Source organism: Amblyraja radiata, chromosome 1 (assembly GCF_010909765.2).
Source record: "Amblyraja radiata isolate CabotCenter1 chromosome 1, sAmbRad1.1.pri, whole genome shotgun sequence".
Taxonomy (NCBI): Eukaryota; Metazoa; Chordata; class Chondrichthyes; order Rajiformes; family Rajidae; genus Amblyraja; species Amblyraja radiata.
Window position 1 is genome coordinate 115,761,643 of NC_045956.1, and position 17,593 is coordinate 115,779,235.

The following is a 17,593-nucleotide window of genomic DNA, read 5'->3' on the forward strand; positions in this document are numbered from 1 at the left end:
TCTTCGGTTTAAACCAGCATCCGCAGTTCCTTCCTACATGGAAAAAAACAAATTTTGTTGAGTTTATATTGAATTTGTAGAATCTGATCATGTACTTGGTTTGTTTTGAAATTATACTTTGTTTTAAACTAACGAGGTATCAGCCAACTTCATTCTACAAACAAAATAATTGTTCAGACGGAGAGAACCTTACAGCTGAGGAGGATGGTGAATTAGATGGAAATGCATCAGAGTCCCATTTGACTGTGCTCAAAGAACAAGATCTCAGCTGTTCATTGCTGCTGAATCCCTCACTGGTTCCAACAGAACAGACATCAGCAGTGGTATATGGATGTGTGGGGTTTATAAGTAAGTATTACAACAGATTTATTTGTATCTCTCGTGCTACTTGTAAATTGAGTCCAGGAAATGCAGCACCACCTTTGTATTGTTGCTTCTCTAAAATGAGAGATTTTAAACTACTGCAAACTTAAAAAACACATCACTAAGGTCCTCAGAATGTCAGGACTTAAAATGTTTGCTGTGGAATTGAGTGGGAATGCCAATATACAGAGAGTTTGAAGGACACATTGGATTCCACTCCAAATTTATGATGAGGGAACAAAATGACAGAATGCAAGTTCATTTTTGTTTATTGTTACGTATACTGAGGTACAGTGAAAAGCTTTTGTTGCGTGCTAACCAGTTAGCAGAAAGACAATACATAATTGAAATTGAGCCATTTACAGTGTATAGATACATGATGAGGGAATAACGTTTAGTGCAAGGTAAAGCCAATAAAGTCTGATTAAAGATAGTCCGCGTGTCACTAATGATGTAGATAGTAGGTCAGGACTGCTCTCTAGTTGTGGTAGGATGATTCAGTTGCCTGATTACAGCTGGAAAGAAACTGGAGGTGGAGGTGTGCCTTTTTATACTTCCATACCTTTTGCCCGATGTATAAGAATTCACACCTTGAACAAAGGATACAGTATATGAGATTGGAGGTGGTGCAAGTGAACCTCTGCCTAACCTGAAAGGACTGTCAGGGTTCCTGGACAGAGTCGAGGGAGGTGTAGGGACAGGTGTTACATCTCCTGCAGTTGCAAGGAAAGGTACCTGGCGAGGGGGTGATTTGGGTGGGAAGGGATGAATTAGCCAGGGAGTTGTGGAGGGAACGGTCTCTGACGAAGGCGGAAAGGGGTGGAGATGGGAAGATGTTACTAGTGGTGGGATTCCGTTGGAGGTAGTGAAAATTTCGGAGGATTATGTGTTTGCGACGGCTGATGGGGTGAAAGGTAAGGACTAGGGGGACCTGTTGCGACTAGAGGGAGGGGAACCAAGAGCATAGCTGCGGGTGTGGGGTACCGAGGAGACATGTGTGAAGGCCTCATCTATGATGGAAGAGGAGAACCGCCATTGCTTAAAGAATGAGGGCATCTCGGATGTCCTGGTATGGAACACCTCATCTTGGGCGCAGATCCAGTGTAGATGGAGGAATTGGGAGTAGGGGATAGAGTCTTTGCAGGAAGCAGGGTGGGAAGAAGCGTTGTCTAGACAGTCGGTCAGTAGGTTTATAATAAATGTTAGTCGATAGTCAAGAGTGTTTTATTGTCATGTGTCCGAGATAGAACAATAAAATTCTTACTTGCTGCAGCACAACAGAATATGTAAACAGAATATGTCCATCTCTTCTGATGGAGACGGTGAGATCAAGAAAGGGGAGGGAGGTGTCGGTCCAAGTGAATTTGAGTACAGGATGGAAATTGATGTTGATATTAATGACGTCCATGAGTTGGATATAGCTCTTAGGGCCAACGGAATCAAGGGATATGGGGAGAAAGCAGGAATTGTGCACTTATTCTGGATATTAGCTATGATCATATTGAATGGCCTACTCCTGCCCCTATTTACTATGTTTCTATGTAACAGGGATTGCTCAACGTACCCTACAAAAGGCAGGCATAGCTGGGGCCCATTGGAGTATCCATAGCTACGCCTTTGATTTGGAAGAAGTGGGAGGAGTCGAAGGAGATGTTGTTAAGAGTGCAGAACAGCCCCGTTACGCGGAGGAGAGTATTAGTAGAGGGAAATTGGCTTGATCTGTGGTCGAGGAAGAAACAGAGGGCTTTAAGACCTTCATGGTGGGGAATGGAAACTGATGGAATTATTCTGAGAGCCAGCATTGATTTTACAGGAACAGATTGACATCTTCTAATTTTTTTAATGAGAGTATACAAGATGCATTTTAAAAAATATTTTGGCTCTGTAATTCAGAATATCACTGGCTTTCTGTACTTTTGGGGATGTTGACCATCAAGGCTACAAACTTTCTTAATGCCCCTCAGTTTTATTCTTGTCTATTTGAGTGCAATACAAGTGGCATGTGTTGCTGATTTAGCCTGCCTCTGCAATAATGTTCTCATGTCACATTATTACTTGCCTATACCTGACACAAGCTTGCCTGAAAGCTGGTAAACATTCAAATTAATAGAAACATAGAAAATAAGTGCAGAAGGAGGCCATTTGGCCCTTCGAGCCAGCGCTATTCATTGTGATCATGGCTGATCAACCCATGCCTGCCTTCTCCCCATATCCCTTGATTCCGCTAGCCCCTAGAGTTCTATCTAACTCTTTTCAATTCATTCAGTGAATTGGCCTCAACTGCCTTCTGTGACAGAGAATTCCACAAATTCACAACTCTCAGGGTGAAAACATTTTTTCTCTTCTCAATTTAAAATGGCCTCCCCTTTATTCTTAGACTGTGGCCCCTGGTTCTGGGCTCCCCCAACATTGGGAACATTTTTCCAGCATCTAACTTGTCCTTTTATAATTTTATACGTTTCTATTAGATCCCCTCTCATCTTTCTAAATTCCAGTGAATACAAGCCCATGCCAATAGCTTTCTTCACTGCCTGCTGTACCTGCATGTTTACTTTCAGTGACTGGTGTACAAGGACACCCAGGTCATTGAAATGGAATGCACATAAATGCTGAAACTGTAGTACTCGGAATGTAAATCCATTCCACTTTTACCATTCACCATTAAATAGGAACATTAGTACTTTGCGTCATTAGGGTTGCTGCCAGCACAAAGTCAAAGTTGTGCTTGGAGCTTAAGCTAACTGCAGATGAACCGAACCCACTAAAATACAGTAATCTTAACATGCTCTCGATTTGCCGTGCCCTGAAACCCAGACATTTCTAGCGCTAATGTTATGGATCAAATCAAACAAATCTATGACTCACGACGCTGGATAAAGCTCATTTCAGCCTGTTTTCAGTTTTGGTTGCCAAGTCATACAAAAACCATCAGAGAATCTGGAAGAAGTAGAAAGATGATGATTTATTTTTAAATACAACCAATACCAGAGGACCGAGTCATGAGGAAAAACTGCTAAATCTTTTAGTCATCGACTTGGTTTGGCTCGAAGGGCCGAATGGCCTCCTCCTGCACCTATTTTCTATGTTTCTATGTTAATGTTATTCAATGATACTTTATTTTAATGGCATTATTTTAATGACTTATTCTAGATGGCATAGGTTTACTAGCTTTTCACTTCATCAGTTCAATTGCTAGAAATAATAAAGAATGGCAATTCTGATCAAGTGGAGGACTGAGCTGATGATGGATAGTGTAGGAAGGAATTGCAGATGCTGGTTTAAACAGAAGATAGACACGAAATGTTGGAGTAACAGCGGGACAGGCAGCATCTTTGGAGAGAAGAGATGGGTGACATCCCGACCCGAAACGTCACCCATTCCTTCTCTCCAGAGGGTGCCTGTCCCACTAAGTTACTCCAGCATTTCGTGTCTGATGGGATTTGTTTGAAAAATGTTGAAAACAATTCTCTAGCAGAATTCACAATGATATTTCATCAGTATTCTGAAATACTATCTTTTTGTCTCCACAAATGCTACTGAGCATTTCCAGCATGTTCAGATTTTATTGAAGGTGGATTATCAGATCACCTTCCTCCCTCACATCCATTCTCTCCCACACCTTCCCTTCAATCTGACTGATTTAATTGAATTCTTAGACAAAAACAAAGTAATTAAAGTTAATCTTGCAGATGTTGTGCCAAATGACATTTGATAATACTTGCATACAAAGAACTTAACAGTGGAGTTCAAGTCTGAGAGGGAGATAATGGTTGAATGGATATAAAAATGGCCAAGGTTCAGAAAGAAGAGCATAATGATGAATATGTGTCTGAGATTGGCAGGATGTCTTTGCAGGTGTCAGTATGGATGCCACAGCAGTTTTTTATATATATTTATCACCATGACTTGGATATGCTGGATACAGTTTTGAAGCTTGCTAATCTAACATAACACAGAAAGTGAAGCAATTGTAGCAATCGCATTGTTCATTTCCAGGCACCACGATTGTCGGGTTTTCGAGACGATGCAGAGAAAAAGGGCTGGAATGCGATCAGTCGTAAAGAGTTACCTATTTAGAGAAACTGAGGGTGTCCTTCAAGCAGATGTGAAAGATAGCCAAATTAGTTAAAACCCACATGAATATTATTTGATAAGTAGGAGAAAACATTTCCAGTGGCAACTGGGTTAAGGAGCAGATAGGGTAAATTGAAGATAACTGTGGAAAACAAGCAAAATGAGGGCAAATCAAATCATAATTCATTGAGCCATGATTTAAAATGCACTGTCAATGGATGATGGAATCAAATTCAATATCTTAAAATAAAATCACATTTACTTAAAAATATGAAATGTTCAGGACCATGTAGAAAATGGGACCACTGGAGAAATTCTTTCAGAGCCAGCACAGATCCACACGCACAGGCCTTCTTTATCATGTCATTCAATAATGCTTGGACCTTTGACCTAACTAGACTTGCCTTCATTCAATAGACGAAGGAGTAACGTACCTCGCGGAAAACTGCCCATGCGCGTTGACAGCAGCTGCATTAATCCACAGCGGCGGGCGGGGGGGGGGGCCCAGGAGGCAGGTGGGCCTTGATATGTGGGCATTGTGATGTCAGCAGCTGGCAAGCGGTGATTATTTTTTTAAAGTGAGTTTTGTGAACAATTTCCCCAGATTTTGTGAACAAATCTGGGGAAATAATTGAGCAAATTTTAAGGAGTGGATTTCTGAAATCATAAGTTAAATCCCTACCGAAATATGTAAAAATCTCTGCGTTTTTGCGTCTGGTTTTCGAGGAAATACGTTTCAAAGGCAAAATCACACCCATCCACCCGCACACACAGTTTAAAAAGTATACTAGACCAAGTGCAGACCCTTTGGAGTTTGCGGGGGGTGGGGGGGGGGGCTTAGTGCGGCAAGCGGCGTCACACACACTAACCACCCCCACACACACTAACTACCCCCCTTGAAATTATAGAGAGAGATGGGAGGAGAGGGGTGGTGAGAAGGGGGTAGGGGAGGGGTGGAGGGGAGGGTGTGGAGGGGAGGGGGGGAGGGAGGGCAGAGGGTTGGGGTGAGGGGGGGGAGAGAGAGGGAGGGGAGGGAGAGAGGGGAGAGAGGTGGAGAGAGCGGGAGAGAGGGGGGGAGGGAGAGCGAGTAGAGGGGAAGATAGAGAGGGGGGGGAGGGAGGGCCGGGGTGGCAGCCCGAGAGGGCCGGGGCGGCAGGCACGGAGCGATCTGAGGACGGTGAAAAGCAGCGGGGGGACCAACCGATCGTGGCTTCCGCCAGCGTGACAGAGACGGGCCGGGTTGGGGGGGACAGACGATCGGGCCTCTCCAGAGAGGAGGTCGTCCCCTGTGACGGGTAGAGAGGAGAGAGGGAGGAAGGAGAGGGGAGGAGGTGAGAAGAGGAGGGGAGGGTGGGGGTGGAAGGGAGGCGGGCAAGTGAGTGGGCTGCGAAATGCGGAGACATCTGACTCTGGAAACCCACAGCTGGAATGAGCGGGCGGGCAGGGGATGGGAGGGGTGGGGCTTAACGAGCTGCGCCGACAGTGAGGAGAACCTTCTTCAGCGCATGAGGGAGAACAAAGATCCTATAGCTGAGCTGTAGAATCTTTGTTCTGCAGAACTTTTCTCGATCTTTCTGCTCCTTTTGAAGAACGGGGGGGTGGGTGGGGACGTGTGGGCTAACATACCTTGTGGAAAACTGCAGCTGCTGCATTAATCCAGAGCGGCGGGGGCACGAGGAAAGGCATTGTGAGGTCAGCAGCTGGCCAATCTTAATATTTAAAAAAATGTCAGTTTGTCAAAGGCAAAATGACATACACACACCCACAGAGTTTTAATAGATACTTTGCTTTGAAAATTTGAAAATGGAGAACTGTTCTCTGGCATTATGAATGCAGGGAAATATTTTTCTACCTTTTCGGGGCATCAAATATTATATTAAAAATGGGAAGAATCACAACATCATGAATGAAAGCCTGGAAAATTAGGATACCTGATTTTTTGTTTATTCATCTATCTCTATTCGAGGCTAAAAGGTCTATATAATTTAAGCATTTTCTGGCTCAATGTGATGGGGGTAATTCCCAGCAGTGTGCTGGCATAGAGACGCTGTCCTGTTGAATTGCATGCTAGAAATCAAGCACTGGTTTCTGATGTATAAACTTATGCATACAATGTAATATTATGCATTATATTAAATGATTGTTTAAATTTACTTAATTTCTTTACAGCTGTCACCGTTTGTGCATTGAGTGCACTGATTACTTATGGCAATGAAGCAATACTTTCTCTGGTTCCCTGGAGCATTGGTCTTCTTGCAATATTCCTGCTCGTGTTCGGTGTCGCTGTTTTCATCATCACAAAGCAACCTCAAAGTCAGACCAGAGTGGTATTCATGGTAATTGATTAGTACTTATTAATAAGTAGCTACTCGGATTAATGTCAGTTTTTAAAAAAAAACAAGCATCAGGAGTCGTTGAGTCTCTTGTCATGTACGCAAGTAGGGTGAGGTAGAGGAATACTGAAACTCTTGCTTGCGGCAGCATAGATCCAAACAAATAAACAAAAACATAAATTAAACAAGAAAAAAGAGTGCAAAACAAAAATACAATTGTGCAAACATTTGCAAAATACACAATTATAAAACAACTCCATGGTAGTGTTCTTTTGCCAAGGTAGGATTAAGACAGCGCAGGTTGTTTCAAGTACTTAAAGATTTCAGGAAAGTAGTAGAGACATGTTCATTACAGGTCACGTTGATGTAGAAAAATGACATTAATTTTGTATGGAACTATGGTTAGACTGATTTACATGGTGCCCTCACTCCACCTTATTGGATAGATATAATTAGTAGAGAAAATTATTTAAGTGGTAACAGAACCAAAGCGTTAAAATTAAGAAAGTGAATGTGGAGGGAATTCTTGTTGAAGGATCTTTAAGATTTGAAAAGATAGTGAGGGTGAGGAATTGTACAATTGTAAGTACTTCATAATTTATCAATATTCACCATGTCAATGCTTTTTAGGTGCCATTCTTACCATACCTGCCTGTTCTTAGCATCTTTGTCAACGTTTACTTGATGATGCAATTGAGTGGAGGAACCTGGATCCGATTCTCTATTTGGATGATTTTTGGTAAGCATCCTTGGAATCATACCCCTATATATCTCTTTAAAGTATGAGAGTACAAGTTACACTTCACAGTCCTGTGAATCCTGTCAGGCTATTTTGCCACCTGATGTGTATGATTGCCTTCTTTCATCCCTTCTGCCACCAAAACATAGACATGGACAGTGCAAGTGTACAGTCTGCACAGTGAATTGTATTCATTTGTAAAAGGCATGCTCAATTGGGTTCAGATCGGGTGATTGACTTGGCCACTCAAGAATTTACCATTTTTTAGCTTTGAAAAACTCCTTTATTGCTTTAGCAGTATGTTTGGGATCATTGTCTTGCTGTAGAATGAACTGCCGGTCAATGTTTTGAGGCATTTGTTTGAACTTGAGCAGATAGGATGTGTCTATACACTTCAGAATTCATTAAGCTACTACCATCAGCAGTTGTATCATCAATGAAGATAAGTGAGCCAGTACCTTCAGCAGCCATACATGCCCAGGCCATAATACCCCCACCACCGTGTTTCACAGATGAGGTGGTATGCTTTGGATCTTGTGCAGTTCCTTCTCTTCCTCCATACTTTGCTCTTGCCATCACTCTGATATAAATTAATCTTCATCTCATCTGTCCACAGATCTACATAGTGAAACCAAAATGTATAAAAATACTCTTTTTTTTAAATCTGACAATGTGCACTTTAACCACATGTGATTTTTTTCTACTACAAATCTCAAATTGTGGGGTACAGAGGCAAATAAATAAACGATGGGTCTTCGTCCCAAACATTATGGAGGGCACTGTACATTCAATATTAATAACATTTTGAGGTTTAGCATAATTTATTCTCTCTATTTTTATACAGATAAGAAAATGTTTACACCTGTGAAACATGTTAAAAAAATAAACAAATTAAATTCTTATCTTATCTCTTACTTTTTATTAAAGACTCAATGTCCAGATAAAAGACAAGACATTACATAGAATAAATTGCATACAAAGACACAGTAAATTACTTACAAAAGCACAATAAAAGCACGATACATGGTTTAAGATCAAGAATAAAACAAATCAGTGTCCTATGAGACTCCTATACCAATATCTCCACAGCTGGGATTGGTAGGGTGTAGTGCTAAACCTTATGTTTGATAAGGCCAAGATGATTTCATTTTCAGACTCATTAATCCGGCAAATAAATTTATACATAAGGTTTCTTAATACATGTAAAGTAAAGTATTGATTCCTGCAGCCACTAACATTTTACTTGCATTACACCATCTAGGTATCTTAAGTAATATTCTTATGGCATCATTATAAGCTAAGTCTCTGTAAACTTGCTTTTCTGTAGTTTCACCACAGGTGTGCAATATAGTGATGTACAGGCACGTGCCATCAGGGTAGGCAAGGTAGGCACTGCCTACCCTGACTAAAATTATAAAATGATAATTATTAAATATATATACTAAAGGCACGGGTGAATTATGCCTACCTAAGAGATCCCTGATCCCCTCCTTCTCAACGCTCCTGCCCTCCCCGCAACTTTACCACTGGCCAGACCCCACACACTGTGAAAGGAACTCTCCCCCCCCAATTGGTCCCTTGAACTAGTATTGTCATTCAATAAGATCACAACAGATTCAACTTGTCCCGGTGTGCTCCAGTTTTTCCCACCATCCACCTGTCATCACCCTCCACCCCCCACCCCCCACCCATTCAGTAATTCAGAATGAAGGAGATTTGGAAGCCTTGGGCAGATTGAATTGTTACTTTCTTTATTTTAAATTTTAATTTTTACGGAGAGAACAATCTGCGCATGCGCGGGTTAAGATTTTTTTAAAAGCCGACTGACTGCCTACCCTGAATAATTACTCATGGCACTTGCCTGGTGGTGTACAATATGCTCTGAACAGAGCCTGCTTCACTCCATCTGTACACGCACTAAAGTTGCGTAAGAGAATGTTTGCTTGTGCCTATAAATATCCTCATCATCTGAGTGTAAAGAAAGAACCAGATAAAGAATGAAAATGGGAAGATGATGAAAATTAATTTGAGATGTTGGGGCCTCTGACAGGAGTGGATTGATTTTTGTGGTATCGGGAACAATTCATGGGTTGAGTGGGGAACTAAAAAGAAAGCAAAAGAGATGGATTGAAATAGAAATGGTTAATTGGGATACAATGGGAGCTGCTGAATACCTCATTTGTAATACAGACCTTCCCATGACAACTATAGCATGCAGTCCTTCAGCTGCAAAAGATGGCAGTAGAGTAATAAGTAGTTGCGAGGAAAAATGCTGCAGCAAAGAGAAAAAAAGATCAACATAGAAGAGAAACACCATCAGAGATGGGTAAAAAAATGACCATAGGTATTGACATATGTGAAATACCTACAATAATAATTTGAGAAAGGAAATCTAGGCGTTAAAAAATGTGTTCAAACTGATTGTTATTCTTTGTAATTAAGCCATCCACTGGTTAAAGTTTGCAACTGCAGGTTTTATTAAAAAGCATTCAATCATAAAATATAACCATATAACAATTACAGCACGGAAACAGGCCATCTCGACCCTAAGTTAACAATTTGAAAGACTCAATTATTAAGCAAATGTTTTTCTACTTTTGCAAACACTTCTTGGTTATTTGATTAAATATTATAATTAACTACCAGGACTGCTTACAGTTCCTGAGTAAGAGTGAATTAGGTACTTTTACTCATTTATGCCTCAACCTTTTTCAAAATGCTTTTCCTAACATAATGTGACATTGTCTGACAAGAGGAAATGCAGAATGTTTGAGAGACTCGCTGAACTTTTGATTTTAACAAAGGAAACTCCAGCCAATATTTGAATTGTCTTATGGGCCTGTCCCACTTAGGCGACTCATTAGGTGACTGCCAGGGACTAGTTTTAATGGAATTCACCTACGACACCTGGCCACAACCTACGACAATACCTACGTCAACCTACGACAACATACGACAGCAAAAATTATCGCCACTGTTGCCGAAAACTTTTCAACATGTTGAAAATTTTGCGGTAGTCGCCCAAAAAATCGCCTAAGTGGGACAGGCCCATCAGAATTCTGATTGTGTTGTCAAGGACATTTCAATGTCAAGAGTACGGCCACTCCACATCCAACATTTTTGAAATTCGTAACCCATCATTTCACATACTTTCCTCTGTTTAATAATCGATTTTTTTTCTCTTTAAAGGATTTGCTATCTATTTTGGTTACGGCATTAGACACAGCGTGGAAGGCCAGCAAGACAATGAATCGGTGCAGAGTGAAACTGAGAACACAAAAAATATAGAAGGAATGGATGACAATGATATGCCAACTGAACTTGACCAATTTATTCATCATGAAAAGACAAGTGAATGTTAGCTTTGGCATGCGGTTTGCCTCCCCTGACATATTTGTGTTTTCATGAGCAGTGAAGCTGTATTGACTTTGGTCTCAGAATTATGTCAAAGTTCTGTACAGGGACAACCAATGATTTTTTTTTTTTAACAACAAATAATCTGAGCTTGCCCATGCAGGAACTGAAGTGTGTTTGCTGATTACCTGCATGTACCTCGATGCTCTTTTCAGTGTCACCATGATTGATTTACACTCATCAAAATAACGTTGAATGAAAATCTAAGTATTTTTTACCCATAACAGAAAGATCTTGGCGATGAGACAAGACTATTTATTGGGACATGAGCAATGGTGTAAGATTTTAATTTCCAATTTGTGATACATTCTTTTTCTAAAAAATTATAAATTAGAAGAACATCTTTTAAACACTTGGCAGTATAATGCAAAGGTTGTATTACTGGCCTTAAAACATAGGTATGAGAATAATCCAGTTACAGGATCATACTAAACTTTTTGCATTCAGTTCCTTTTAGAAAAGACTCTATGTCGTAGCTAGGTTTAGAAACAAATGGGAAGGATGAGAGAAAAGAAAGTGTAGGGCATATTTTTTATCCATTTACTAAACTCAGGAAAATGTTTGGTACTCTATAACATTCAATCCTCCAATAACTCATTAACTGCAAATCCTCTCGGGCCACAATCTGATATTAGATCTTTCTGGGACTAAATGGTTTATAATTTAGAAAAATGTATCACGTATATCCGAAAATGAGAACCATACATACCTCTAAACTAACAAAGCTATACAAATGATGTTTACTGTGTAAAAGTGTTGACAAATCCTTAAGGGATGTTTCTATCAATTTTATAATGCTATATTTTTGTTTAAAAACACCTGATTTTAGTTCACCATATATGGAAATGAATAAATACTGTGAATTGCCAGCCTCCCAGCTCATGTGGTGATCAGTTAAAGTAATTTCACCTTAAAACCAAGAAATAAGATTAAGAGTGGTCTGTCATTCAGCCTTGTCCAATTGTTTTAACAATTCTGGCATTACTAGTGGCATGGAATAATAATGTTTCAGGAAAATTCAGCAATTTTGTTTCCTGATATCTACTGTTACCACAATTATCAGTAAACCACCAGTGATAGAGGGATATTTTTGCTGAGAGGTTTGATGCTGAGAGGTTGATCATTTTTAAACATTATATATTATTCATCAATCCATCAAACGGCAGATTCTTACAATTGGTGGCTAATGAAACATGCAAGTAATTTTCTACCTTTAACACAGATAGTAAACTGCTGTTTGCTGCCAGTTATAATATTTGATTTTCATTGGGTATGTGTGGTGGATGGTTGATCCATTAACATGTTTTTGCAAAATAAAATGAAAATACTCTTGACTTTTATTGAGGTGTTACTGCCTAGAAATCCATCCCTGTCAAGAGTTCTAAATATCTATGGAGCGAAGGTAATAGGCAACGTTTCAGGTCGAAACCCTTCTTCAGACTCTTTTGGGTGCAGGAGGTAGCACCAATGCAGTCAGCGGTGTAGCGAAGGTAGAGTTCGGGGATAGGGCCACGGTACGCCTAGGACAAGGATTGTTCGACGTACCCTACAAAGAGGCAGACATAGCTAGGGCCCATGAGCGTACCCATAGCAACGCCTTGTATTTGGAGGAAATGGGTGGAGTCAAACGAAAAGTTATTAAGGGTAAGGACCAGCTCCGCGAGGCGGAGGAGAGTATCAGTAGACGGGGCTTGGTTGGTTCTGCGGACGAGGAAGAAACGGAGGGCTTTGAGACCCTCCTGGTGGAGGATGGAGGTGTAGAGTGACTGGACATCGACCCGAAAAAGTTGCCTATTTCCTTCGCTCCATAGGTGCTGCCTCACCTGCTGAGTTTCTCCAGCATTTTTGTCTATCTTCGATTTTCCAGCATCTGCAATTCCTTCTTCAACAAGAGTTCTAAATATATTGCGTTTTATTCCACCTCTATAATCTATACCACTGACTTCAAAGTGCATTTGGTGGTGTTGATGGAGTGTGAATTTTTAGGCAACTGTCTTCCACAATTACTAACTAACTTAACACATTTTGTGATACATTTCAGGTGACCATGAACTTCAGTAGAGTTTTTAATAAAGAAACATTTTTTTCTTGTGCTAAAGGAGGGTTCTGGTACATTAGGGGAAAAAACTGCCAATCCCAAATATAACGGTGACAAAATAACTGGTGAAGAATTTTTAAGAATCCTGACTAAGTTAAAATATTTTAAAAATTAGTCTCCACATGTTTCACAATATGATTAAACTGTTCTCAATTGTAATTAATATTGGTGAAATTTGAATCTGAATCTGAAGTACTGTTTTCACTGCTCATTATGCTGAAACACAAAATATGCTGGGAAAGAAATGCCTAAATTCATTTTATTTTGCCAAATTAATCTTGACTAGTTTGCTTTATTTTGAAAAAATAATGAAGCGTTAAAGAAACTGAATTATAAATAATTGTAATGAATTCACAATGCTGTTTAATTACTACGTATAATAGAGCAATATTTTTGTGTACTTTGATGAATTACAGTTCATGGAGCCATTTCAAGAAGATAGAACTAATTTAAACAAGACTTCACTAGGTGAAGGATTTAGATTAGACAAACACTGGCCAAAGTATATTTTAGTTGATAAAGCATTTATATGTTCATTGTATATATGATGTAGATTTATTTCAATTTAACTATGCAGCTGAGAACATGTTCCCTCGTGTAAATGAGTGTGTGTTGGTGTATCAATGACTCTCCCTGTGGTGAGTTCCCATTCTCAATCACATCATCAGAAAAAGTGGAAGGGAAGGCCCAAGTTGGATAATAGGACAGTGTTAAACCTCCTTGTAAGGGCTATGGGGAATGCCTGTGAGACCTGCCAATGAACAGTTTAGTCACCTGTTCTTTGACCTGGACCTAGTAAATCACCTAGGGTAAGAACATTAACAAGATATTTTAAAGTATTTTAAGTATATCTTATCTGATTTCTTTATTCATTTAAAAGATGCTGCCATTGCTGGCAAGGCTGGTATTTATTTCCTATTGTATTTGCTTTTGAAAAGTTTGTTGTGAGCCAGCTTCGTGAATTAGTGTAGTCCTAATGGTGAGGTCCATCATTTAGACCCAACAACAGAGGATCCAGCAATATATTTCTAAATCAGCATTCAAATAAACAGATACAAATTATGAAAGCTTTGATCTAGCATTGTCCTGCAGACCATGTTAACTATGCAACTTCAGACCCCACGTCTCTGCGTAACTCTTCAATGAAGGGTTTGTACAATTCCCAATGTAAAGCTAGCCGTGGCAGTTAAAGATCATCAAATTTTAAGTGATTGAATTTTTTTTTTTGATTTGTACTAAAATTGCATTTGAGCAGATATGCAATTGCACAAATATTTTAAGCTATTTTCAAAAATCTTTACATCAGATCGTTGTATTTTTAAATAGAAAAATAGTTTATTTGTTCAGAGATATTAATCAGTATTTTATATATTTTAAACTTTTGTTATCCCCTCCGTTCTTATCTCCAGAATTGAGAGGGAGAGGTTTATTGATCATTGAGATTCCAGAAAGAGCAGGAACTCCCTCAAACCCTTTATTTCTTCTTCGCGAAATCCTCAATTTTTTCACTTCTGTAAAGCTCCATCTCCAAAGGAAATCTACAAAAGTCTATCCCTGTTGGGAGAAAAGACTTTTGAGGGCAAAAATTCTGAACCAAGATTTTATTTTTTCTTCTTTTCTCACTGTATGGAAATCGTGGGTCAAATCATTCCACGTAATTTATGATCTTGATGAGTTTGAGCTTGACAATCTCCCTCATTGAGGGTGTTCCTGGGTGGACTGTTATGAAGCGGGGAGGAGGGTAGGATTCTGAGTAAATAAGATCCCTCTCCTATTAAAGACCCTTGGAGTCTATATTTGAAGGTCATTACCTGAAGGGAATCAAATTCTCCTGAGGGATGGAAAAGGCACATGTGGGAAAGTACTAAAAGTAGTTAAATGACATTTAAGAAAATAGGAAAGGGTTTTGAATTTTTTTGAAGACTTCAGAATGTCCCAAAACATAGAGCCAAAGAAATATTTATGTTAGAAGAACTGGCAAGCAACTTAATCAAGGAAAGATCACAAGGAGAACAAATCTGTTCTTTGTAGAGTGCCATTGAAAGTATTTCTCATAGACATCATCCTTTAAAATGCATCCCCCACCTACCGCACCAAGATGTCAGCCTAGATAGTTGCTCAAGTTTCTGGAATCAATCCTTGCCTATAAATTTCAGAACTGCTGACAAAACATTGAACTAATTTTGCCACTTGCAATTATTAATTAAGCAGAGGTTCCATACTTCATCACACACTGTGCTATGTGATAGCAGTGAAGGAAAAAGCAATTGCTGTAATTGGTTTCTGTATCTCCGCTTCGATAAGAAATTTGATCTATATAGAGTTTCTACATGCAATCATTGTTTAACAACATTTTCTAAAAATATGTGTTCTAATAGCTGAATGGAATTCACATATAGTTCTCCTGTGATCAAATAGGTTTCCAATACTGTGAAATCTGATATTGTCTGCCTTAATGTAGGGAATTTCTGAAAATATTACAAGCAAAATGCTGGGAGTATAAAGTGGACAGCACTGATCAAGAAAGAAAAAAACAGAACTTGTAGTGTGGGTTTTTTCCTGCCTTCTTATCCCAGAATCTGATAAAATTGCTATTTCTATAAATATTTGAAGATGACTGACTGAGCTTAGGTTGCTGAGAGTGCCCAGTAAATTCAGTGCCTTCAGCATACAGGGATTGTGAATAGTCTTGCAAAATTTAAAATTTGCTGCCTAATTTGGAAAGTTCTCTTTCAAAACTAGCTGAATATTTAAACTATTTACATTATCCATAGAGATCCATTATCCGTTGAGATAATTTATTTTGGTAATTTATACAACTTAGCTGTAATGTTGACAAAAATAATAAAGTTACCTCCCTAATAAAGATATTTAAAAATAGGACATCCATGGTGGCAATAATGAAAAAATAATGTGCTTGATCAATGTACTTTAAATAAATTGTATGCATATTCTTATTCTACTCAACAAATGTCTACTACTTTGTAATAAAATTAGTATCCTGTATTTCTAATACAATTACAGCATTTGAAGTATACGTTTTATTTTTTGAACACAATTCACACCCTGCACTCATCCCCCATTCTCAGATATTGACTCGCACTCCTATTAAATTCACTGATCTAAATGTAATTGATGTTGAGTATGAATTACTGAACAATTTCATGTGCAAAACATACCCATGCACAAGTTGCACTTTTTTAAAAATCATACATTTTACATTCATAAAGCACTAAAAGGTTTGACATTATGCTTTACTTGCAAAAGTGGCGTTAATTGCTTCATATTTCATTAGATGATCCTCAGTTTCAACACAGATCGTACAAGACAGGAACAGGCCCTTTCGCCCACAATGTCTGTGCACTCACCACACTCTGTGTAAAAAGAAATTACCCCGCACATCAATTTTAAATGTAACCATTCTCACCTTAAAGATATGCCCTCTAGCATTTGATTTTGCCATCCTGGAAAAAAGGTTTGACTCTACCCCATCCATGCCTCTCATAATTTTGTGTACTGCTATCTAGTCTCCCTGCAACCTCTGGCATCCAAAGGAAAAAAAAACAAATGTGTCCCTCTGCATGCATCTAATAGCCCCTAACCCAAGTATCATTCTAGTAAACATTAGCTGCACACTCTGCAAAGCTTCCACATCCTTCCTACAATGGGGCGACCAGAACTTCAGGCAATACACCAAATGTGGCCTAACCATAGTCCCATAAAGCTGCATCACGATTTCCTGACTCAATGCCTCGTCCATTGGAGGCCAGCATATCATATGTCTTGTGTTACTACTTGTCGTATCTCTTTGTGTTGCCACTTTCAGGGAACTTTGCCTTGGACCCGCAAATCCCTCTGAATCATGCCATTAAATGTATATTTTCCCCCTTGCATTTAACCTCCCAAATGCAACATTTCCCACTGGCTCGGATTTAAATATATTTTAAGTTAGGTGTGTTTTAAATACTTTTGGTAGCATTTTAAACAGTGATTGTAAGTCCTAATTGTTTGATTCATGCTTTGGACAACGAAGAAATAGGGGCAAGAATAGCCATTTCCGTTCCTTCAATTCGTTCAACCTCAAACATAATTTTCCTGCCAATTCCCCAATTACCTTAATTTCTATAATCAAACAATCTCAGTTTCAAACAAAATCAAGAACTGAGCCTTGACAGCCATCTTTGTTGGGGAATTCCAGTTAGGAAATGTTCCCACATTTCACTGCTAAATGGCCTACACACATTTATACCTTGCTCTAGACTGCACAGCCAAGTTGCAAATATTCGGCTTGTACACATTGGAATTCAGAAGACTGAGGGGGGATCTTATAGAAACTTACAAAATTCTTAAGGGGTTGGACAGGCTAGATGCAGGAAGATTATTCCCGATGTTGGGGAAGTCCAGAACTAGGGGTCACAGTTTAAGGATAAGAGGGAAGACTTTTAGGACCGAGATGAGGAAATCATTTTTTACACAGAGAGTGGTGAATCTGTGGAATTCTCTGTCACAGAAGGTAGTTGAGGCCAGTTCATTGGCTATATTTAAGAGGGAGTTAGATGTGGCCCTTGTGGC

At 39.3% G+C, this 17,593-nt stretch overlaps 1 protein-coding gene across 5 annotated transcripts in view; it reads left to right on the forward strand.

The window, feature by feature from the left end:
* The window catches only part of slc7a2 (solute carrier family 7 member 2), a 110,930-nt gene extending 94,885 nt beyond the window's left edge, over positions 1-16,045 (forward strand). For 4 of the 5 annotated variants that reach the window (XM_033029409.1, XM_033029418.1, XM_033029392.1 and 1 more), the window contains exons 9-12: positions 137-348; positions 6,607-6,773; positions 7,401-7,509; positions 10,699-16,045. In XM_033029409.1, coding sequence (XP_032885300.1) covers positions 137-348; positions 6,607-6,773; positions 7,401-7,509; positions 10,699-10,871 — 661 coding nt within the window. In that variant the 3' untranslated portion in view covers positions 10,872-16,045. The remainder of the gene's footprint in view (positions 1-136; positions 349-6,606; positions 6,774-7,400; positions 7,510-10,698) is intronic. The other variant, XM_033029400.1, reaches the window with a different exon arrangement.
* The last annotated feature ends 1,548 nt before the right edge of the window (positions 16,046-17,593 follow it).